Source organism: Lithobates pipiens, unplaced genomic scaffold (genome assembly GCF_037356315.1).
Source record: "Lithobates pipiens isolate NorthernLeopardFrog02 unplaced genomic scaffold, aLitPip1_a1.2 Scaffold_16, whole genome shotgun sequence".
In the NCBI taxonomy this organism is placed as follows: domain Eukaryota; kingdom Metazoa; phylum Chordata; class Amphibia; order Anura; family Ranidae; genus Lithobates; species Lithobates pipiens.
In genome coordinates, this window is record NW_027507748.1 from 621060477 (window position 1) to 621085852 (window position 25376).

Sequence of the window (25376 nt, forward strand, 5' to 3'; positions counted from 1 at the left end):
TGAGTGCTCTGGATGGCCTGAGGGAGCCTGCTATGCAAAGTGAGTGCTCTGAACGGTAAACTGAGGAGGCCTGTAATGCACACAGTACTCTGGACAGTGGTCTGAGGTGGCCTGTAATGCACACAGTGCTCTGGACGGTGGTCTGAGGAGGCCTGCAATGCACACAGTGCTCTGGATAGTGGTCTGAGGAGGTCTGTAATGCACACAGTGCTCTGGACAGTAGTCTGCGGAGGCCTGAAATGCGGCACACAGTGCTCTGGATGCTTGTAAATGCTGCAGAGTGCTCTGAATGGTCACCTGAGGAGGCCTATAATGCTGCACAGTGCTCTGTACATTCACCTGAGGGGGCCTGTAATGCACACAGTGCTCTGGATGGTGGTCTGAGGAGGCCTGCAATGCACACAGTGCTCTGGATGGTGGTCTGAGGAGGTCTGTAATGCACAGCGTGCTCTGGACAGTAGTCTGTGGAGGCCTGAAATGCTGCACACAGTGCTCTAGATGCTTGTAAATGCTGCACAGTGCTCTGAATGGTCACCTGAGGAGGCCTATAATGCTGCACAGTGCTCTGGGCTGTCGGTAGGCTTGTAAATGCTGCAGAGTGCTAAGCATGCCACACCACTAAGCACACTACCAACACTACCTTGCTTGCTGGGAAGGGAAACACTTACAGGCTTTGCAGGCAGAGCACCGAGGAACGTAGAAGTTCACATGAGTAAATGTTCGTCCCTCACATTTTCGTTCCATTCTCATTCGTTGACAAACATTGGATTTGATTTTCATCATAGTTTTTGTAAATTGACAAAAATTTTAAGTAATTTTTGTGTATTTTTCAGTATTGAAAACATGCCACTGTCAAAAATTATGCCAAAAATATTTTCCTTCAAGTGGATGTAAATAGGGATGGGTCCAACGGACACCTGTTCAGTTCACGCCAGAACTTTCGAACACCATGAAAGTTTGGACCAAAATAAAGAACCCCATTAAAGTCGCACAAAAATCAAAATTATCCATTTTGAAGGCTTATATGCAAATAATTGGGCATACAATGGTTGTAGGGGTCCTGGTCTTGCCCTGGGGGACATGCATCAATAAAAAAAAAAAGTTTGTGATTTTTTTTTTTTTTTTTTAAAGTGAAAGCATAAAAATGAAAAATTCCTTCCAATATAGTGTCGGGGGCGGGGGGGTTGTCCCCTTAGTCTTCCTGTAAAGTGGCAGATCTGTACCATGTCTAGAATCTGCTGCAGCAAAAATTTAATTTATAAAGCCAAAAAAAAGAAATTTTCCCTGCAAGCAGCAGGGGAGCCAGTGTGTATGATGAGGCCACAATGTAATGCACTGAGAACAAGATTAGAGATTTTTTGGATACATTCTGGTGTCATTTTGACTTTGGATATAAGTAATGGGTGTGTAAAAATTGGTCTTTGGGTGTCACTGGTGCCTTCCCACTGTAACCCTATAGAGGTACTCTTGATGAAAGCAAGAATTGGCCATGCTGTAAAAAATTGCAATGATATGCACCTGTCAAACAGGTTCTGAAAAATTGGTCTTTGGGTGTTAATTGTGCCCATGAAACCTATACCAAACACATTCTTCCAGATGAAATGATTGAACGCCCTCAAAGCTAGGCAGCCTCGAAGTCCTGCAGAGATTTCACATTCCAAAAAGACTTAATTAGTAATATTGGCATTAGGGGCTTCATAGCTGGTAATCCAGGACTGATTCCTTTTTATAAAAGTCAAATGGTCCACGGAGTCTGTGGAGAGACGCGTTCTATGATCAGTAACAAAACAAAACAGTAATAAAAATTAATTTTATTATTGGAATAAAATTTATATATATATCCCTTTGGTTTAAATTACTGGTTATCAATATTTCTACCTGTACCGTAATAGTCCTTTAGCTCATTTCTGTTTTCGATAAGCCTGATAGGGGAACCAGGTTTCTCGATTTTTTTATTTTACATAATTTTGGATGATGGTACGCTTTCATCATTTTTTACATTTGAGTGAAGAGACCTTTTTATAACTTACAATTTATGTATTCTCAATAGCATACTGGGCAAGTTCTATCCAGTGGTCTATTCTCATGACCCAGTAAGTCAATGGATCGTCAGCTGGAAAGCTCCCCATCTCTGTTTTGGCCCAGAGGTAATTATCCACCAAGTGATGCAGACGCTGCCGATGGGATGTGGAAGCTGACAACCCTGGGAGGCGAGGACTAAAAAAAATCTGAAATGCCTCACTTGGGCGGACACCTTCTTCAGTGCTCCTCTCTTGACCAACAGAAGACTCATCACTATGTCACTGTAACTTACTGGGATCAGGAAAACGTTCAATAAAATCCTCTTTAACGTGTCCTCAAGAGATTTTATCTTCTGCACTCTGTGGGGAGGGGATGTGTTCTACCTTCCACCTAAAAATAATGGTGGCCAAGGGTTGCCAACCAGTAATCATGCTTCTCCTTTATGCCACGTATTCTTGGGTCCTTTCGCAGGCTTTGAAGCATGAGATTGCCCATGCGCCTCAAACTTGCAGAGGCTTGAGAAGCAGACTCCTCGGGATCACTCAGGATGATAGCATCTGGCATTTCCTCCTCCCAGCCATGTACTACTCCCAAGGGTCCTGGGGTTGGCAAGCCATCGCTTACAGTTTGACGCATGTCTTCCTCTTCTTTAAAGCCTATGAAATCCTCCTCCTGATCCTTCTTCCCTCTCTCCTCCTGTGTGTTCTGTGACATAGGAAGGATGGTGTCTGGATAAAGTGGGCCTTGGGAGGAAAGGAAGTCCTCCTCTTCCTGCTACTGCTCTGCCTCCAGTGCCCCTGTCCATAATGCCACGCAGTGTCTGCTCCAGCAGGAACATAACAGGGATTGTGTCACTGATGCATGCACTGTCACAGCTCACCATCCTTGTGGCCTCCTCAAATGGTGACAATACAGTGCATGCATCCTTAATGATCAGTCATTGGCATGGGGAGAAAAACAGAGGTGGCCTGAGCCTGTTGTTGTGCCGTACTGGCACAGATACTCATTGACTACCTTCTATTGCATGTATAGCCACTGCAGTATTCCTGAAGTTGAGTTCCACCCGGTGGGCATGTCACAATTTTCGCCAACCGAGCACTGGCTGTGTATGACTGCTTGAAATGGCTCCAGACTCTTCTGGCCTGTTTTAGTACATCTTGCGGCCCTGGTTAGGAACATTTAGCTGCACCACCAAATGGAGGACATGTGCAAAGCATAGCACATGTGTCAACTTTCCCTGTCTAAGGCCGAACAGAAGGTTTGATCCATTATTAGACACCACCATTCCTGGCTCCAGCTGGCATGGTGGGAACCACCTCAGAGCCTGTCTATGCAGAGCTGCAAGAATCCCTGCTCCAGTGTGGTTCCTGTCCCCTAAACACACCAGCTGTAGCACTGCATGTCACCTTTTAACCTGGCTCTGGGAATAGTCCTTTGAACGCTTAGGGGGCACCTCATGTTTATAGGACAATTCTGAAGAGGAGGGCATGGAGGTGGAGGAGGAGGAGAGGGTAGAGCTCACAGGTCTAGCATCATCACCACCAGCTATATGGAAACGTGGGGGCACAATAAGCTCCAGCGCTGAGCCCTGTCCTGCATCTTTTCGGGTTGCAAGCAGCTCGTTACCCAGTGCGCTGTGAAAGAAATATATTGTCCCTGCCCATGCTTGCTGGACCAACGTGTCAGCAGAATCCACCAGGCTGAAAGGCAGAAGTTGGAGAGGCAACAGCTTTGACAAGCTTGCATTCAGACACTGGGCATGTGGGTGGCAAGGACTGTATTTTTTTCCCCACTGCAGCAGATGGGGCAGAGAAATTTGCCGGCTACAGTCTACAGCTGGTGGTGTGCTGCTGACAGATGTGCTACTAGGACCTGGGACACCCTTTGCTATACCATCATCCCTGTCAGTGGAGGCTGCTGAAAGGTAGTGACTCAGTATCGCAGGGGCAGACTGAAGTGGGTAAGGAGAAGGGACAGATTTGTGCCCCTTTTGTGTGGCTTTTAGGTGCTCTTGCCAATGGGCTGAGTGGTTGGACGTTAAATGCCTTGCTAGGCATGTGGTACCCAAATAGTTTTTTTTTGCCACGTTTGATGTGCCTGAAACACAGTTTGCCGATAGCAACAGTGCGATCTGCTGCAAATGTGCTGAAAAAGACCCAGACAGCTGAGCTTTGGGGAGTGGGCCAGGAGATAACAGCTGCAGAATGTGATGGAGTAGGGTGGCTGCTCTCTTTTTCTTGATGTCAGCCTCCTTGGAGTTGTGCTGTCTCACCTTCAATTTCCTCCTCTGCTCTATCTAGCACCCAAGGCGCATCAGTGGCCTTATCATCATCTCCTCCATCTTCATCATTACCACTGGAGACAACTTGGCAATGCACTGTGGCTTGGGAAACATGCATGCCGATTTGTCTACCAGCGTTCCTCCCTCTCTCTAGGCTCATTTTCCTGTCATCCTCAACCTCAGAACCAACATCTGAATCCAGTAATGGCTGGGCATCATCACGGAGATGATATGGCGTTAAACTGGCAGTAACACACACAAAATGATATGGCATTAAACTGGCATTAATGCACGCACAACTATATGACATTAAACTAGCAGTAACGCACACAAAACGTAAATGGCATTAAACTGTCAGTAACACAATCAAATAGACGTGTTCAACTACACTGACGCTATCTGAACTGTCACTACTCTATACACTAATGTCAATATTACTGACACTGTCTCACTACACTACACTGAAACTATGAGCTTTCCCTACTCCACACTAATGTATGTATGAATGACACGGTCTCATTACACTACAGTGAAACTACCTGAGCTGTCCCTACTCTAGCTGCACATTATGCAAAGCTGAATGATAGTCCTGCTCACTACACTCACACTATCCCTAGACTGACACTAAACTAATATTCTACACTGGCAATTGAACCAAAATAGCACAGTAAAGCACACTCACTGATAGCTCTGAACAGAGCCCTGTTCTATCTCTCTCCACACCGAAATCACACTGAAAATGGCTGTGGGGCGGGAATGAGCCATGATTGGATAAAGTTATGATGACAGTGTCCAATCATGACTCTGACAGTGCCCTGTGCCCTGACTGGCTGAAGCTTTCACTGCTTCAGCCAATCAAGGCTTGTAATGCATTGTTCAGCACCGCAATGTGGTTGGTTTGGACGGTGAACAAACTGTCGAACTACCCGTTTGTTCGGCTATTCGTCGAGCGTCTGAATAGCTAAAGTTCGGCCCGAACTTATGCTCCAGCCGAACCGTTCGAACATCATTATTCACGAGCTGAGTGTTCCCAAAGATATGCTGGACTGACAATCATAGTTTTACACAATGGGAGTTTCTTTGATTCATCTTGCATGCATGATCTACCGGTGAACCATAAACCATTCCCTATGTGGGTGTCCCCATTATCACTAAAGGAAAGATATTGAGGTCTCCTGTTTTGCTGTAAATGTGAAGGGGCTGATGACTTCTGCCTTAAAGGATATCTCACCATACTGCATTCATGACTCTTATAATCTAGCGTCCACTCCCTCTTGTAAGCGACCAACTCATACTATATGGTGGAGGCGCACCTGGCTGATTTACTTCTTTGAATGATATACACTAAATAGAGAAAATGCAGCGCTAAAACACTATATAACAATATCGTGATATGTGAAAATAGTGTCAATGCTAGTAAAATATAAACAGCTCCAAAAGTCCAGCTATAATGAAATGTGGATAAACAATGTGCAAAATAATGTCCCAACAATGCCAATATATGGCAAAAAGTATGGCATCAAACACCAGAAGATGGCACTTTTCAGATGGATGAACATAAAGACTCTATCCTTTTCAGGAAACCCGTCCGGATCAACTATTGCACAAGGAAATGTGAATGCTCTTACCTGAATAGATGGACTCCAATGTCAGCGACAGAGTCTAGCGGGCAATGTGTCACAAATGACAGGTGCTCATGGTGGTCCCGGTGTCCTCACTTTTGTGAGATACTTTATGAGGCTTGACTCTTACATTATCCTTTTGTGTCCCAATGTATACATACACTGTACATTGTCAGGTGCATTCCACATGGGTTAATTGCACTGTGCTGCCTAATCTAGCTTTGCTTAGACAAGAGAAACTGAGAAATGTCAATTTTCATAACTACCAAGCCACTGGTAATCTCTTTAAATCTGTTGTACCTTATGTATACATAATGTAAATTCACTGCATGAGAATCATTTCATTCTTTTCACAGTTTGAGTTTAGGTATGTAAGATTAAAAGAGAAGTATGGGATTTTATTATTTTTATTTAATCATATGTACCTGTGTGAATACAGCATCAGTTCGATGGTGCATCTGTCCCCATGCCAGCTCTAACACTGAGAACCGAGTGGTCAAACACCGTTGACCGCTTGGTTCTCAGAGCTCTCTGGGCAGAGAGCTGGTGACTGTCAGTCACCGCTGTCTGCTGTGCTCCCCCTCGCTCACTAAGTTGCTGGGCTGTGGAAGGGCGGGAGTGACCGGCTCAGGCTCTCAGCGGCTTGTGAGATGCTGAACCGGGTGCAGGTCCAGGCATGTGGGCGGATCCCGACCATATAGTTGCGATCTTTCCCGAGCCAGGACCTGCTCTATGATGTCAACTGAAAACGGGTCACAGGAGTGCAAAATTCTGTTCAATGAAAGAGCTCCATTGACCAGTCCATTTTACAGGAAGCTCCTGCACAGAGTCAACATGCAGGAGTTATTACATGTTGAATTACTGTGCAGATGTGGAAAAAATACACAAAAGATACCATTCAGGTTTAGGTGAACCTGTAAATAAGAGTTCTGCCATTGAGGAAATTCTCCAGAAATTGCTAGATCACGGGTTTCTTTAGCCAAGTCTCTGACCCATTACAGCTGTGCAGCCAGCAACCTCTATAACATAGTTGTTCCAAGTCAGTTACTTGCAAAACAGTGAAACTGGAGAATGGGAAGTATTGTGGAAAAGCTTTTTAAATAGATTGCCAAAGAGAGAGCACAATTATTATGTGATAGGTTCCTTCTAAAGGATTGGATTCCTTAAAACGTTTTAGTTAAAATTTGTATTGCATGTTTGCGGTCATCGGGAACACATAGACGTTTGCAATGGCCTGAAGTGTCTTTTGTATTCATGCAGAGAAGACAGAATTAGAAATTATTTTTGTAAATAATTTGATGGGTTTTTTTCATCGTTGTTCAAGATTAAATAGCATCTATTGTGTGTAAAGGTGCCTTTGTTTTTTGTTTTTTTTTAATTAGCATTTTAATATTATTATACAGGATTTATATAGCGTGAACAGTTTAAATAGCATTTGCAATATAAAAAGGAGACAATACAGTTAAAATAAAATGCAAGAGGATTAAGAGGGCCCTGCTGAGAAGAGCTTACAATTTAATAGGGTGGGGCAGGTGGTAAAAAAAGGTTGAGCTGATGGAAGTGGTAGAAGATGAGTTGGAGACATGATAGGCTTTCCTGAAGAGATGAGTTTTCAGGGATCGCCTAAGGTAGAAAGAGTAGGGGATAGCTGGACCGGTGGAGGTAGCGAGTTCCAGAGGATGGGAGAGGCTCTGGAGAAATCCTGGAGGTGAGCATGGGAGGAGGAGATAAGAGAGAGGACGATTTGGGTGATATTTGGAGACAAGATTGGTTATATAGCTCGGGGCAGAGTTGTGAATGGCTTTGAATGTTGTGGTTAGTATTTTGAATTTAATTTGCTGGGTGATTGGGAGCCAGTGTAGGGATTGGAGGAGAGGGTTGGCAGACACTGAGCGATTGGTAAGGTGGATAAGCCTGGCAGCAGCATTCATGATAGACTGAAGAGGGACTAGCCTATGGAGAGGCAGGCCAATGAGAAGGGAGTTGCAATAGTCAAGGCGAGAGATAACAAGGGAGTGAATGAGGCGCTTGGTGGTTTCATTTGTTAAGAAGGGGCAAATTTTAGAGATGTTATGGAGGTGAATTCTACAAGCTTTTGACAATGATTGGACTTGAGACTGAAATTATTTCGGGACACCTGTGACGAGTTTTCAGCTGACGACATAGAGCAGGTCCTGGTTTGGGAAAGCATTTTGATTTCATTCTTTATTATATTGTGCTACAGTGCATCTTTAATGCCACAATCCAGCAATATCTCATTCAGTTATATTACTTATTATTTTTAGCAGTCAAATTAAATATTTCAATAGCTTTTTCACAACAAATAAAGCCTTCATAATTTTTAAGGCTTGGTTAGGAAAGTTAATTTAAAGTCTCTCTTGTTTTCTTACAGCTACAAATATTGTGGCTGTCGGAGGCAAGTTGCTGAATTTTAATAATTTTTTGTGCATACTGAATGCTTAAAAAACCTTGTTGGAATTAGTAGACAACTCCCATATGCTTTTATTACATTCAAAATATAAAGTATATTTCAGAAAAAAAAAGAGTTCTGGTGATTTTTTTTTTTTATGTTAATTTGTATTCCAGGTGTTTGCTAATTGAGAAATTACAAAATGTTCTGATTCCTGGACCAGCCAATTCATTTTACTGATTTACTTTGGATTTTCTTAGGAAAATCTAGGTTTAACACTCTAGCCTAAACTTTTTCTTTTGTTTTAGATAGTGTAAGAAACTTTCCTTCCCAGTTCTGTGTCCATGGTCAGAAGCTAGTTATGTCCAACAGTGATGAGAATGTACACACTGAGGTCATCAGGCAGTTCAGTACACTCATGGGGCATGCTAATCGATCACTGTAGTCTTAGCAAAAGAAGCACATTTCTGATTTTTTTTTTCTTTTTTGTGCACTTCATTATGTTTATTTAATCACCTGTTACTGATCAGCTATCCTGTACACAGATACTACTCTGACCTTGCAGAGCTGTTGAAGCTTCCTGCAACAGTTAGTCCTATCAGTGACTTTAGTGAATAATCCTCAGTGAGAGTCTTTTAATATTCAGCAGGATGTCCATGCCACTGATCCTGCCTTTATCTGTTTGGGTCCCATCCCCAGGTGAGGGATCCTTACAATACATTGAGTAAAGGATTGAGTCACTGTTGGTATTTTATTTCTGACCTTGTCCCCATTAATGGATATTGCTTTTACTTCCTGGATGTTTACAGGGACAGGAATTTTGGAAAACAATACTTTCAAATTGTTACTTTTCACATGCAATCTACAAGGTTGGTTATTGTTTCTCTGAGACAAGGGGAAACCTAGCTTTCCAAGATGCTTATCTGCATATCCCTATTCATCTGCCTCGTCTGTGCTTTCTGTTTTTTGCAGTGGCACAGTCCTTTCTATTCTGCTGCACTGCCCTTCAGCCTATCCTCTGCTCCAAACGTATTCACAAAGGTCCTAGCGCCTCGTGTTGCCCTTCTCTGTACACAGGGCACCCAGGTCACATTTTAACTAGCCGACCTTCTCCTGAAGTACTCATCTCCTTTACAGCTTACCAGAGAAAAATTCAGATGCTCCCGGCTTTTGACTGCATGATCAAAAATCTCCAGCCTTCTCGTTCCCTGGAATATTTGGGTTTTGTCCTGGACAAGGTCTCAAGCAAAGGTTTTTCTTCCAGTAAGAGAATATTCTCTCTCAGAGCTCACGCTTGAGAATTGAGATCAAAGCAATAATTTTACATGAGAGCCCTAGGCCTCATGGTAGTCTTCTTCAAGGCTGTAACATTTGTCTAATTTCATTCAAGACCTCTCCAGCACAACGTCTTGTCAACATGCATGCTCCTTCTTTTGACTTACCCATGCTTCTAGCCCTAAGTAAGGAATTCCCTAACTCAAGGAATCTTTTCTTCCTTATGACTGGGAAATTATAACAGTTGCAAGCCTTAAGCCCCATACACACGAGAGGACTTATGTCCGACAGACTTCCGAAGGAGTTCCGTCGGAGTTCTGCCGGAGTTCCGACGGAGTTCTGACGGACTTTTCGGCTGAGCGGACTTGGCCACACACAATCACACTAAACTCCGACGGATTCGAACGTGATGACGTACGACTGGATTTGAATAAGGAAGTCCATAGCCAGTAGCCAATAGCTGCCCTAGCGTCGGTTTTAGTCCGTCGGAATAGCATACACACGAGCAAATTTTTCGAAGGGACCGGGTCCGGCGGAGTTCCTTCGGAAAAATTTGAAGCATATTCCATATTGTAAAGTCCTTCGGACTTTGGCGAGTCAAAAGTCCGTTGCAGCCCACACACGATCGAATAGTCTGACGGAATCAGTCCGTCGGACTTTGGATGTTGAAAAGTCCGCTCGTGTGTACGGGGCTTTAGAGTCTGGGGAGGAGTGTTCAATTCCCTCATTGTCCAGGGAACAAGTCAAACTCTGCATCAACATCCTGGAGCTCAGAGAAATAAAAATGGCTCAGCAGCACTAGACCCCCTTCTGCAAGAACACCCAATCAGGGTGCAGTTAGGAAATGCCATGACTGTGGCCTACATCAACCATCAAGGTGGCACCAGGAGTTAAGACTTTAAGAAAGAAAGCCAGATAATGGACGGAGACTCACAGTCTGTTGCTTTTTACAGTCCATATCCCAGAAGTGGAAAAATGGAAAGCAGGTTACCTCAGCCGTCATTGTCTGGATCAATGAAACGGTGTCAGGGCTGGCTTAGCCCTTCCTTTTCTGGGCTGGCTGCTCAGCTGTCGGCTAATTGCCAGCTCTCATCTTTCTCCACAGTTACCCAGCTGTTCCTGATCCTGCTCGTCTGACCTGCCTACTTAAAGATGTCCAGCTCACTTCATCTCTGCCTTCGCCTTGGTCACATCACATGAAACCATCTCCTGTGTTCCTGTTTAAAGACTGGCTAGCTGATATCCCTTCTGGCTCCTTATCCTGCTTGCTGTTCCTCTACTTGGATCCCTGACTTCTGGCCTGGCTGATTACCCGATTTGGTTACTGAACTCTGGCCTGGCTGACTACTCGATCCACTTACTGGACTCTGGCTATGCTTTGACTACGCTTACTCCATTTATCCTTTTATTTTTTATTAATAAACAAGTGTGATTTAATTGTACTTTTGTCTCCTCTGGGACTGACATCATAATGGGTGGGGACATCATCCGGTGATGTCCCTATATAAGTCGCCGTGTGCCGCGTCCCTGCCATTATGACGGGAGGCAGCGACGAGGCAACATCTTCAGAAGAGAAGAAAAGAAGACAGCGGCAGCGGCGACAGAAGACCGGGCCACCACCTGTAAAAGAGCTAGAAGAAGGCGCGGTGGCCCGGCAAGAAGAACCGAAGAAGGGGACAAGACCCCCAAAGTCGGAAGAAAAGGGCGGCGGCGAAGAAGAAAGCCGGTCTCCTCCGCTAGTAAAAGAGCTAGCAGAAGATAGCGGAGGAGTCCGGCGAGAAGACCCCCGAAGACGGAAGAAGACCCCTGGAGCTGTGCAATAAACTATTTTAACCCTTGTGTGTTGTGTTTTTTTTTTTACTTTTTTTTTTACAGGTGAATGGGTAGGGGTACATTGTACCCCATACTCATTCACATAGGGGGGGCCAGGATCCGGGGGCCCCCTTATTAAAGGGGGCTCACGGATTCCGATAAGCCCCCCGCCCGCAGACCCCGACAACCAACGGCCAGGGTTGTCGGGAAGAGGCCCTTGTCCTCATCAACAAGGCACCCCCCATGTTGAGGGCGTGCGGCCTAGTACGGCTCAGAAGGGGGGGGGGGGCGCTCGCTCGTCCCCATCCCCTTTCCTGGCCGGCCGGGTAGTGTGCTCGGATAAGGATCTGATATGGACCTGGGGGGGACCCCCACGCTGATTTTTCGGCGTAGGGATTCCTCTTTAACTCCATACACCTCCTTCGCTGGCCCCGTCTACCTGGAGATGCGCTCAAAATGAGCGGACTTTCCTCCACGTGTGTGGGCGAGTCTGTTCATTTCAAAAGTACGGCGGATAGTCCGGTGGACTTAGTACGCCGTATTAGTCTGCCGCAAAAGTGCCGTGTGTGGGCAGGTAGCTCGTTCGGAAAGTCCGCCGGATAGTCTGCTACGTGTGTAACACTCATGCACCATGCATGAATACATATTTTGACATTCATAAAGATTCCTGAACCCTGATCCTTGGAACTCAGAGGTCGCAAGAAGTAATTGCTCTTTAAGAGTATCCATTTTGAAAGCCACGGCAGCCATCTTGTAAGGAGCCATATCTGATTATGCATAAGGATAAGGTGGTTTGACACCCTCATCCTGAATTCCTGCCAAAGGTAGTGGCAGGTTTTCAATTAAACCAAGATCTTGTTCTTCCCTCATTCTGCCCAGAGCCTCAATCTAGGGAAGAGAGGTTGCTACATTCCCTTGATGTAGTAAGAGCGGTCAGAGTGTATTTAAAGGCGACCGCTCAAGTTCGTACGACAGATATTTTGTTTATTCTGCTGGATGGTCCAAGGAGAGGACAAGTGGATTCGTCAAGTCATTGTTCAGGCTTATGGTTTAAAGAGGAAGATTACTCCTTTTCTTATTAAGGCACACGCAACCAGGGCAATTAGTACCTCTTGGGCGGTACATCATCAGGCCCCTGTGGCTCAAATCTGTAAAGCCGCGACATGGTCTTCAGTTCATACATTTACAAGATTTTATCAAATCGATGTTAAGGGTCAGGAGGATTCTGCCTTTGCGCGCAGCTTACTGCAGGCTTTAGTATAAGTCCTCTGACTTCCTTTTTTGTTGTGTCTCCCCCCCTTCAAAATCCTATTTTTGGAATGGGTAATTATGTCATGTTGATTTTATCTTGTATGTTCTCTCAAATATTGATTATATTGAATATTCTACTATTGATGATCGTTCTCCTGAATGAATAACCTCCTTTTAGATTTTTTCTCTAAAGATTAAATTTTTCATTATATTTTTCTTTTTGCATAGTTGGCACTTTTATTGACAAAACAAACTTCTAATTTATTTAACATTGTTAACCACTTACCTGCAGTATAGTAACGATTGGACGTGTCAAATACAGACATTCTGTTTAATTGTCATTCTCACAAGGTTATTGATTCTACCGAGAAGTTAGCATGGTGGTATTATGTTAAAGGGACTGCACGCCCATTTTGCGGGTGTTTCTTTGGATTTTCAAGACGTTCATGTAACGCAATCAGTATCTTAATTTCATGTAAATATTTGTTTTTTGTCAACCAATAAATGTAACTATTTTGTATGATCACATGTCTCCGTGAATACATTTCATATGTATAGACTGTCATATAGATTGATTTTATATCTTAAAAATATCTTAGTTAAAAAATACTTAATAATAAATACTGTGCGGGAAAACTGTCCTTAAAAAGCACAACACTGCAATAGCCCCAACATCAGCCATGGAGGAGTCAGCTAAGTTATTTGACCACAGCGTCAGCCACTTGCTCGTTAATGATGCCCAGCCATTACTGGATTCAGCTGTTGGTTCTGAGGTTGAGGATGACAGGAACATGAGCCTAGAGAGAGGGTAGAACACTGGTAGACAAATTGGCATTCATGTTCCCCCAGCTGCAGCGTATTGCCAAGTTGTCTCCAGTGGTAATGATGATGATGATGGAGCAGATTATGATGATGATGAGGTCACTGATACAACTTGGGTGCCTGATAGAGCAGAGGAAGAAACTGAAGGTGAGGCGGCACAACCCCAAGGAGGCCGACATCAAGAAAGAGTAGAGAGCAGGCACCCTATTCCATTACATTCTGCAGCTGTTATCTCCCGGCCCACTCCCCAAAGCTCAGCTGTCTGGGCCTTTTTCAGCACATTTGCAGCAGATCGCACTGTTGCTATCTGCAAACTGTGTCTCAGGCACATCAAACAATTTGGGTACCACATGCCTAACAAGGTATTTAACATCCAACCACTCAGCCTGTTGGCAAGAGCACCTAAAAGCAACACAAAAGGGGCACAGATCTGTCCCTCCTCCTCCTCCTTACCCACTTCAGTCTGCCCCTGCTATACCAAGTCATTACCTCTCAGCAGCCTCCACTGACAGGGATGAAGATATAGCACAGGGTGGCCCAGGTCCCAGCAGCACACCAACAGCTGAAGACTGTAGGCAGAAAATTTCTCTGCCCCATCTGCTGCAGCATAAAAAAATATAGTCCCTGCCACCCACATGCTCAGCGTCTAAATTCAAGCTTATCAAAGATGTTGGCTCTCTGTTTGCTTTTTAGCCTGGTTAATTCTGCACCCTTCTGTGAATTTGCACACTGTTCTGTACCACAATGGTAGGTTCCAAGTCGCTACTCCTTTTCACGTAAGGCCGTTCCATCTCTTTACCATCACGTGGAAGGGAATGTTCTAGCATCGTTTGGGCAAGGCAGTCAGCCATAAAATCCACCTTACTGCTGACACGTGGTCCAGCAACCATTGGCAGGGAAGATGTATTTAGTTCACAGCACATGGGGTAACAGTGCTTGCAACTCAAAAGGATGCAGGACAGGGCTCAGTGCTACAGCTTGTTGTGCCCTCACATCTCCATACAGCTGGGGGTGATGATGCTAGACCTGTGAGCTCTACTCCCTCCTCCGCCACCTCCATGTCCTCCTCTTAAGAATTGTCCTATGAACATCAGGTACCCCCTATGCATTTCAAAGGGCTATTCCATGAGTCAGGCTAAAAGGTGCCACGCAGTGCTTCAGCTGGTGTGTTTATGGTATAGGAACCACACCAGAGCAGTGGTTCACACCATGCTAGCTGGAGCCAGGAATGGTGGTGTGCGATAATGGCTCAAACCTCCTGTCCACCCATAGACAGGGAAAGTTGGCACATGTGCCATGCCTGGCACATGTCCTCAATTTGGTGGTGCAGTGTTTCCTAAATGCATACTCAGGGTTGCAAGATGTGCTAAAGCTGGCCAGGAGAGTCTGTAGCCATTTCAGGCAGTCATACACAGCCAGTGCTTGGTTGGCTGAAATTCAGGGGGAATTCCACCTGCCTGTAAATCGCCTGATTTGTGACATGCCCACCAGGTGGAACTTGATTTTGGCAATGCTGCAGGGGCTATACGTGCAGCAGAGGGCCGTCAACGAGTACCTGTGTGAATACAGCACGACGACAGGCTCAGGCTACCTAAACTTTTTTTACCCAAGCCACTGGCTGATCCTTAAGGATGCGTGCACTGTATTATCACTATTTGAGGAGGCCACAAGGATGGTGAGCTGTGACAGTGCATGCATCAGTTTCACAAGACTATGCTTGGCATTATGGAAAAGGGCACTGGAGGCAGAGCAGTAGGAGGAAGAGGAGGAGTTCCTTTCCTCTCAAGGCTCACTTTATCCAGACACCATTATTCCTATGTCACAGAACACACAGGAGGAAAGAGGGGAGGATGATGAGGAGGAGGATTCTGGCACTTTCATAGGCTTTGAAGAAGAGGAAAACATGTGTTAATCTGTAAGCGATGGCTTTCCAACCCCAGGACCCTTGGTAGTAGTAAGTGGCTGGGAAGGATGTCACTGATTAAGTCTTTTTGGGATGTGGAATCTCTGCAGGACTTTGAGGCTGCCTAGCTTTGAGGGTGTTTAATCATTTCATCTGGAAGAATGCTTTTGATATAGGTTTCATGGGCACATTTAACACCCAAAGACAACATTTTCAGCACCTGTTTGACAGGTGCATATCATTGCAATTTTTTTTTGCCTTTGTCAGGAGCACCTCTATAGGGTTATGGTGGTAAGGCGCCCCCGACACCCAAAGAGTCATTTTTCGGCACCTGTTTGACAGGTGCATATCATTGCAATTTTTTACAGCAAGGACAATTCTTGCTTTCATCAAGAGTACCTCTATAGGGTTACGGTGGGAAGGCGCCACCAACACCCAAAAAACAATTTTTCTGCACCTGTTACTTCTATCCAAAATCAAAATGACACCAGAATGTATCCAAAAAATCTCAAATCTTTTTCCCAGGGCACTACATTGTGACCTCCTCATACACACTGCCTCCCCAGCTGTTGCTGAGCAAAATCAAGGCAGCTTGCAGGGAAAATGTAATTTTTTTTGGCTTAATAAATGCAATTATTGCTGCAGCAGATTCTAGATATGGTACAGTTCTGACACTTTACAGGTAGACTAAGTGGACCCCACAGGCACTATATTTGGAGGAAATTTTTCATTTTTATGCTTTCGCTTTAAAAAATCAAAAAATCACTGCTCATTTAAAAATGACGTTATTCACAAACTTTTTTTTTTTTTTAATTGATGCATGTCACCCAGGGCAGGATCAGGGCCCCTATAACCATTATATGCCCGATTACTTGCATATGAGCCTTCAAAATGGGCACTTTTGATTTTTGATGTTCGGGTCCCATTGACATTATTGGGGTTCATTATTTGTGTCCTAACTTTCGCAGTGTCACGTTTGGCCCATCCCTTCCTGTGTGCGTTCACCCATACTTTCCTTTTTTATCTTTATTCAAAATGTATCTCACATCAGGCTCCCCTTGCTGATTCATTCTTCGTCGTAGGTTGAAAAGTAGGAATGCATCTCCTTGCTTGTAGTCTTATGCCGCATACACACGACCGGACTTTTTGACAGCAATTCGATCTTGTGTGGGCTCCATCGGACCTTTGCTTGCCAAAAATCCGGCGGACTTTAGAAATAGAACATGTTTTAAATTTTTCCGCCAGACCGAGAAATCCATTCGTGTGTATGCTAGTCCGACGGACAAAAACCGACGCTAGGGCAGCTATTGGCTACTGGCTATGAACTTCCTTATTCTAGTCCAGTCGTACGTCATCACGTTTGAATCCGTCGGACATTGGTGTGATTGTGTGTGGCCAAGTCCGTTCATTTGGAAAGTCCATCGGAACTCCGCCAAAACTCTGTCGGAAAGACCGCCAGACCTAGTCCCTCGAAAAGTCCGGTCGTGTGTACGCGGCATTAGCTAAACTGTGCATTTAATGCACATTCAAAACAACTGTTACAGGAATGCAGAATAGTAGCATTGCACTATGCTTACCTGCAGAGCACCACATCCCCCAATGAGTCTATTTAAATGCCGATCATTTAAAAAGCTAAATGTATGCATCTTGCTCGCTTCCCAAAAATATGGTATACTTTTACTTTGTTCGCTTTACGCTCATTGCAGAGTAATTCAGCAGAGAAATGTTGTTGGTATTTTGGAGGAGACCTTTGTAGTTTGATAGAAAAAAATCAGAAACCATTAAAAATAAAATCCAGGTTTACTGTGATTATATAGTTTCTTTGGGCCTGACTGGAGAGTTGGGTGATTGATGACACAATCGCCACCTCAGTCAATTAGAAAAGTATCTTGGACAAGCTTGTCCCAAACAAACTATTTAAAGGAGACTTGTGGCCAAACCTCTTTTGGCCATACTTCTACTGTAGGCCATGGGAGTGCACTTAGGTCTGCACTCCTGTGACCCAAATTCAGCCAAACTCTGCTGAGAGCCTGAGCTAGTCACTCCTAGCCCCCTCCACAGCCCAGCGCTCCAGTGAGCACAGGAGTGGCAGAGCACAAAGTGGTGACCCGAGAACTGAGCAATCAGCGGTCTTTGATCACTTTTCAGTTTTTGTTGTAGAGCTGGTGGGAGACAGCTGCAGCATCGGAAGAGTATAAATGTTTTTTTTTAATTCCCGCACTTCTGTTTTAAACTGATAATAACCCTGGGGTTAGGCTTTAAAACCTGTGCTATATATGGAAAAGTCACATTTATTGAAGGTATAGACCCCATAAAAAACTAGAAGATCCGTTTGGCAGATGTGACTAGGGAGAAATGTGTTTCTGAAATGGTATCACCTGCCTTTTTTTCTTTTGTGACGGTTTCCTTTGCAAACAAGGCTAGTTTTAAAGCACAGGTTGGATTGTTGCTGATTTTCCCAGCAATATGTTTGTTATCAATGGGTAAACATATTTCCCCCGCTTCCTGCCAGAGCTCAGCCAAAGTCCACGGTGACATCTGCCTAGTCTTTAAAATACTGCGTTTTACTGTGTGGGCAGCAGTGTGAACCTAGCCTTACTTCTCCTTTTGCTTTGTTTTAGGGCAACCCTGTGAAGAAGGAGGACCTGTTTGTGGCTGTAAAAACGTGCAAAAAATTTCACAAAGACAGAAGTATGTCTTCTTCTCTGGTATTGTATATAGTTTGCTCTTGAGTTGCCTCAAATTTATATTATTACCTCAAAATATACAAACTTAACTACTTAAGGACTGGAAGGATTTGTCACCTTAATGACCAGGCCAATTTTTTGCAATGTGGCACTACGTCGCTTTAACTGACAATTGCGTGGTCATGCGACATTGTACCCAAACAAAATTGACGTCTTTTTTTTCCCCCACAAATGGAGCTTTCTTTTGGTAGTATTTGATCTCTGCATTTTTTTTTTTTGTTGCGCTATAAACAAAAAAAAATATTTTGAATAGAAAAACAATACTTTTTACTTTTTGCTATAATAAATATCCCCCAAAAAATGTAAAAAAACTAATTTCTTCATCAGTTTAGGCCAACGTGTATTCTGCATATTTTTGGTTAAAAAAAAAATCCCAATACGCCTATATTGATTGGTTTGCGCAAAAGTTATATCGTCTACAAAATAAGGGATGGATTTATGCCATTTTGTTGTTGTTTTTTTTTTTTTTTTTACTAGTAATGACGGTGATCAGCGATTTTTAGTGGGACTAGGACATTATGGCAGGCAGATCAGACACTTTTGACATTTTTGGGACCAGTGACATTTATACAGTGATCTGAACTAAAAATAGCCACGATTACTGTATAAATGTCACTGGCAGGGAAGGGGTTAACACTAGGGGGCGATCAAGGGGTTAAGTGTTCCCTAAGGAGGTGTTTCTAACTGTGGGGGCAGTGTAGTGACTAGAGGAGGAGACAGATCGCTGTTCCTAATCACTAGGAATAGCAGATCTGTCCATCGGCTCCTGCAACGCGTGCTTTTAAAGCGTACAATGATGGCGATTCGCCCGGAGAGCCAACCTGGCAGCAGTACAACTGTAGAGGCTGGTCCTTAACTGGTTAAAGTACACATCTATTCAAACCTTTTAACGTTTATAATGAAATTGGAAGGGGTTTAGTCTGGTCCACCAACATTTTCCTGCTGTCTTGCTTACCAGCTAAGGAGATTTTAACTTTGTATATCATATTGCCCCAGTAATTAGGGCAGAAAGTAAAATGGTCACAAACCACAAAAATAAACCAGGCAGGCTTCCCAAACCTACCCCAATTATGTTTTTTTTTCTTCATTTCCCCACACTCCTATCCCAGTTGGCTTAGTCATCATAAAAGGAAGCAAGGGGAACTGCAAAGATGGATGTGGATGGCTGTAAGAACCCAACAGGGGTTCTAACCTTTCCCTAATGTATTAAAATCAGAAAAAAAACTGTTTTACTAAACTTTTACTTTTAGGGAGTGTAAAGTGTAATTCCAGTTAAAACCTAACTGAGCCTAAACCCGCTTTCACTCTCTTTCTAAGCTTATTCTATCTAACCTTTTTAACTGCTTGCTAGCCTCCCACCGCCAAATGACAGCGGGGCAGTGCAGCTTTCATTCTGGGATGACGTCATATGACGGCGTCACCCAGATCGGCCGCTCTCACTGACAGTGTGAGTAGAGGAGAGCTGGCCAGTGGCATCTCCTCACAGGGGGACATGTAGATATATAAGTGCTACCTCATCAATGCCCACCAGTTCAGCCCATCAGTCCCGCCTCATCAGCGCACATCAGTGAAGACAAAAAATTACTTACAAAATTTACTGACAGGAAAAAAAGTAAAAAACATTTTTTTTTCAAAATGTTTGGTCTTATTTTTTTATTTGTAAAAAATAAAAAAAACGGCAGGGATTAAATACCACCAAGAGAAAGCTCTATTCGTGTGAAGAAAATAATAAAATGATAAAAAAATTTATGGGTACAGTGTAGCATTGCTGCGCAATTGTCATTCAAAGTGGGACAGCGCTGAAAGCTGAAAAATGGCTTGGGCAGGGAGGGGGTGTAAGTGGCTGGTAGGCAAGTGGTTAAACAAAAGTGTGTTTCTGTGCTGAAGTGTAATAAGTTATCAAAGAGCTGCACCGATATATCACCTGAATGCCAAAAGGGATGTGAAAACATATATGTACATAAATAATAGTGCGCTTCGGCTACTATGTAAGAAAATACTGAAAATGTATCGATATACAATCAGAGAATTGAATAGTCCATAAAGTTCAATATGGAAGTAAGTCTGCTTGCTAATAGCAATGAAAGCATATAGTGGAATGAAGGTGTATCTAATTATTCTCAAGAGGATATACCCCACCAGGTAGCAAACCACATGAGTTGTTAAGGAATTCCATCATACACACGTGCCCTCCACCGCAGGGATGTGCAGTCAGGGGACATAAACATAAAAAATAAATTAAAAAAAGATCGAGCTTCAAGGGTTGTAGTGCAGTGACCTGGGGTCACAGAGACCCCAAATTTGAGGGGGGGGGTAGCTATCTGAAGTCCTACCCCACCACTGGGGCTCCTAGGACCTATGGTTCGGCAGATACAAGGCTCCTTGCGCAGCCTGTCAGAAGCTACATACAGAGTAGCCAGTTTGAGTATAAGCTGGCACAATCTGTTTGCAGCAGACTGAGAGGATGAGCTCACAGTGCCTCTCACTTCTTCTCAGAGGCACTGAGCTCAATGGACAGCTTGGAGCCTTGGACCAATAGTAAAGTGCCATTGGCCCCAGCTGTCCAATAAAAATGCTGCAGTGGAGGCACGTGTCTGACTGCAGTATCATAGAAGAGGGCATGTGTCTAGAAGACACATACTGCCTTCCAGCCCAGCCCTCCTAACTAGAAGCAAAACACATGGGTTTATGGGTGTAAGATTTACCCATAATCCCATGTTTTTCTCACAGTTAAGAGGGACGCATCTGGCATTAGATAGTCATTAGTAAAAATATTTTAGCGTTAAAAAAGAAATAAGTATCAGATTTAAAGTATATATACTTACACAAGTTTAAAATGTAATTTAATCCAAAACCACTATAGTTTAATTTAAAGTACATTTTATCACTGTTTTCCATTGGGGAGCTGCCCTTTCCCGGTCTTGGGACGCAAGAGCAAGTGAGAGAAAAAACACTATAGATTGAGAGGATTTCCCCTCTCAGACACTTGAATACGGGCCCCCATTGGAATATTTACCACCCCATCTTGTTATGGTGGCAAATGTGAAATTTTGGAATTCTAATCTCTTCCTGTCAATGTGACAATGGTCAGTAGTTGAAATAGGGAGGGTTATTCTCCCCTGCAGAAAAAGAGAGACCAATAAAAAATCTGAGAGGAGATTGTATCTTCTCTACTCTATATAAACCTATTAATTGGCTATAAATACACTTTAAAATATAAATTATATTTTTTAAGATAAGCAATAACGAGTTACATATCAAGTTTAAAGCACACTGCAATTTTTGCTAGTCTTTGTGAGCAGCTGGTTATAATATTTGTGCAAACCCTTGCTTGTCCTCTTTCTGAAATTACCATTTAAATAGGACCTGCTGAAGATTTAGATAGCAAGTGACTAGTGGTGGCTAAAAACTGTTTTTAGCCACCACTAAAAATAGGTGCAGTCCTTCTACAATGTGACTTAGCACATAGAGTAGTGCATACAGGACTTTATTTCATTATTGTTGTTGTATCATGTCTCTTTTATGGGGGATTTATCCTATGATATATCTGTGTTTATTTGCAGTACCAGTTGTCAAGCAGACATGGGAGAAGGAAGCTGTACACCTCGAGTATTACAGTGATCATACAGACCCCACTATCCCAACAGTAGATTTAGGAATACCAAATGTTGAAAGAGGTAAATTAATTTTGTTACTTCTAATATTCTTCTTTTTCCCATTTTAGCTCTCCATACAGCAGCAATTCATTGCCTTAAAGCTGTGTTCCAACCGCAACTTTTTCTTTTAAAAATTCAACAGCTACAAACACTGTAGCTGCTGACTTTTAATAAGGGCACTTACCTGTCCAGCAAGCCCCCGATGTCGCTCCCCAGGGTGATCCATCCATCAGATCGGGTGCTGGCGCCACCATCTTAATGAAGGGAAACAGAAAGTGGAGCCTTGCGGCTTCACTGCCCATTTCCTACTGCGCATTCGTGAGTCACGCATTGCTTTGTGAATGGCCCTGTTGTTTTCTGGGACACTTACACGTCCCAGAAGGCAACGAGGCAGCTCACCGAAGAGGAGGAAGCACTGTGGAATAGGAAGAGGCAGATTAGGAAGACTGCCTAGCAACAGGGGTTTCTGGTAAGTAAAAAAAAATATTTTTATTTACAATTTAGTTTTTTATATTTTTTGACAATGTTAATGTAATTTTTTTATTTTAGAGTGGCCCTCCACTTTAATGTAGAATTAGAGCTGTAGTTCTCCTGTGGATTACAAGAGTTCAGTTGGTTTTGCACTCCTATTACCCATTTTCAGCAGACAGCGGACAGAAGCCTGCTGACAGCTGATGTTACAGAGCTGCTCCAGGCTCAGAAAGGATTGCGACAATAGAGTCAGGATCCATGCACATGAATGGACCGGCACCCAGCTCAGCCTCCCAGCAAGCCGCTGAGAGACTGAGCCAGCCACTCCCACCCCCTCCACAGCCCAGCGCTCCAGTGAGCGCATGGGGGGCAGAGTAGACAGCCAGTGACTGACAGTCAAAAGCTCTCTGCTCATGGAGCTCTGAGAACCAAGTGATCGGCGGTGTTTGATTGCTCGATTCTCAGTGTTAGAGCCAGCAGGGGACAGATGCAGCATCGGACCGATGCTGCATCCAGCTAGGTAAGTGTGATTAAAAAAAAAAGCAAATCCCATACCTTAATTTTCTAGATATATTGTAATCCCTCCTGCTTTAGTACTGCATTTACTTTTCCTTAAGATTATCTTGTCTTGAATATTTATTAATTCGTTTTTTTACATTTTTGGTAACAACTCCTCTAGTGAACCTGTAATGTCAAGCATTAGAGGTGTGTTCCCTTTATGGGATAACTGATTAAGATCTGCTTCCGGGCTGCTAAAGCAGTTTAAAACTAGGTTACCTTGCATAAATGAAAGCCTTTGAATTCCAGTTATGGTGTATGGCCATCTCTCTTCTTTAATTGTAATAGATCTAAATAGATGTGGGAAGGAGCAGGCACAGTATTTGGCAATATCTGGACCTGGAGTACGTATTTGTCCCAGCTGCTGCAAATTAAAGTAAAGTGAATACTGTTTTTATTACATTTTGAAAGGAGTGTGAAGTTTATAATCTTAATTAATCTTTTAGTCAAATACCAGGGAGATTTCTCTTTATCCCAAATGCACAACAGGGAGTGATTAGGAATGGGGAAATCCCACATTTTGACATGTGTCACCAGAACAGATGTGTGCATTGGAAAATGTCCCCTTCCCTCCGGCTAGAGACGGCTGTACAATTTAAGATTTCCTTTCAGTTTCTATCACCAGGGAATATACTGATGGTGTATCTCCCAACATAGACAGTGGTACAAACCTGGCAGGGGTTCTTACGCTCCCATATTTTATATGATGCTCAAAACTCCATTTTGGCTTTATGTAAATTATACCAATAAACATCTCTTATTTGTTCCTTTTGGTCTGCTGAATATACCATTGAGAGCGTTTTGATATATCTGATCTGTATGAGTGCAAAAAAAACATGTGAATGTTGTCAGAAATATAGGCACCTTATAACTTCCTGTGCTCTCAGCCTGTGCACAAAGGAGGTAAGGTAATCTGTATTCTTTGTAATAAATCATACATCAAGTAGAAATGGCTGAAAACACGTCACTTAGAATCTAAAGTCAAAAATACTCATATCAAAGAGGGAGGTAGGAGTACACGATAGTTCTGCCACATTAAAGCGGAGGTCCACCCTAAAGTGGACCTTCCGCTCATCGGAACCTCCGGCGCCACAATTGGCACCTTTCAGGGGGGAGGGGGGTGCAGATACCTGTACAGTACAGGTATCTGCACCCACTTCCGGGATAGCTCTCTGCGGAAAGGGGCGTAGATTACGCCCCTTTCCGAAAGTCCCCTGCTGCCTGCTGGGAAACACACAGTTCCCAGAGGCAGCGGGTCCATCCTTATTGCGCAGCGCGACTCGCGCATGCGCAGTAGGGAACCGGGAAATGAAGCCGAAAGGCTCCACTTCGTGATTCCCATACCCAAGATGGCGGCGGCAGCACCCGAGAGACGATCGAGAGATCGGCTTCGGGTGCCGACATCGCGGGCGCGCTGGACAGGTAAGTGTCATTATTTTAAAAGTCAACAGCTGCAGTATTTGTAGCTGCTGGCTTTTAGAAAAAAAAAAAAAAGCGGACCCCCGGCGGACTCCCGCTTTAATGGTTATTTTTCTGTACTTAAAGTGTATTTAACTACTTGTGGACTGACCGCCTACCTGCAATCTACTATGAATGGGCAGCCCACATAGGCACGCACTGGCGCCCACTGTGATTGTACACAGCACGCCTGTCAGCAAGTCCTGGCCAATAATTCAGGGCCATCACAAATGTGTATTACCAAATTTTTGGTGATTTTGTAGGGCAGTTCAAACAGCTATATTAAAAAAAAAATCTTTATTTTGTCATTTTAAAGTCAGAAAAAAATTAATAGTTAATAAAAACAATAAACAATTTTGTGAAATTCCAAGATATTTTCCATCATATTAAACAAAGTGGTGTTCATCGTGTATGTAGCACTAACCCCCGAAGGAGCTGCTGGTTAGATTGGGCCTGCACTCTACCGAGAAATCCCACTAACTTGACTCAATCCCCTTGGCACAGCTGTGGTGCAATGTAATACAGTACAATATAAAACAATGCAAAGTACCTGTATTATACCCTCAGGATCCACTGGCTTCACCTGGTGGGAAGAAACAGTACGCCACACAACTGGATACTTAACCAGAAATATCTTTACTGCAAAATATTTACACAGGTGATTACAGGAATTGTGCTTTCATCCCAAACGTAGAACGACAGCACAATATATTTCAATATAACAATACAAAATGTATATATATGTATATATATATATGTATAAACCTGGGAGCTCCTCCTGCTTTAAAGGCTATATGTGAGGCCTCACTTAAAGTACTTTTATCCGTGGTCTTCTTTTCTTCACTAGCTAAAGTCACTCCTTTATATTTGTAATCCAAAGTTCATGGAGGATTCAACTGAAATGCTCCTGGTGTAACTCCAGTAACTTATTTACAAACGCTTGAGGCGCCAAGGTAGATAGGCCTCAAGCCTGCTCAGTGTCAGTTGCTCTGCTGTGCCTCCGTGGAACTACAGGTTCCAGTGAGGCCTGTATGTGAGTCTAACTGCGTGCAAAAGTTAGCAAATGGTGGGCCGCAACCCGCTCACCA

At 43.6% G+C, this 25376-nt stretch overlaps 1 protein-coding gene across 1 annotated transcript in view; it reads left to right on the top strand.

The window, feature by feature from the left end:
- The window catches only part of B3GLCT (beta 3-glucosyltransferase), an 886903-nt gene that overhangs the window by 776869 nt on the left and 84658 nt on the right, over positions 1 to 25376 (top strand). The window contains exons 10-11 of the mRNA XM_077484097.1: positions 18020 to 18089; positions 21709 to 21822. Coding sequence (XP_077340223.1) covers positions 18020 to 18089; positions 21709 to 21822 — 184 coding nt within the window. The remainder of the gene's footprint in view (positions 1 to 18019; positions 18090 to 21708; positions 21823 to 25376) is intronic.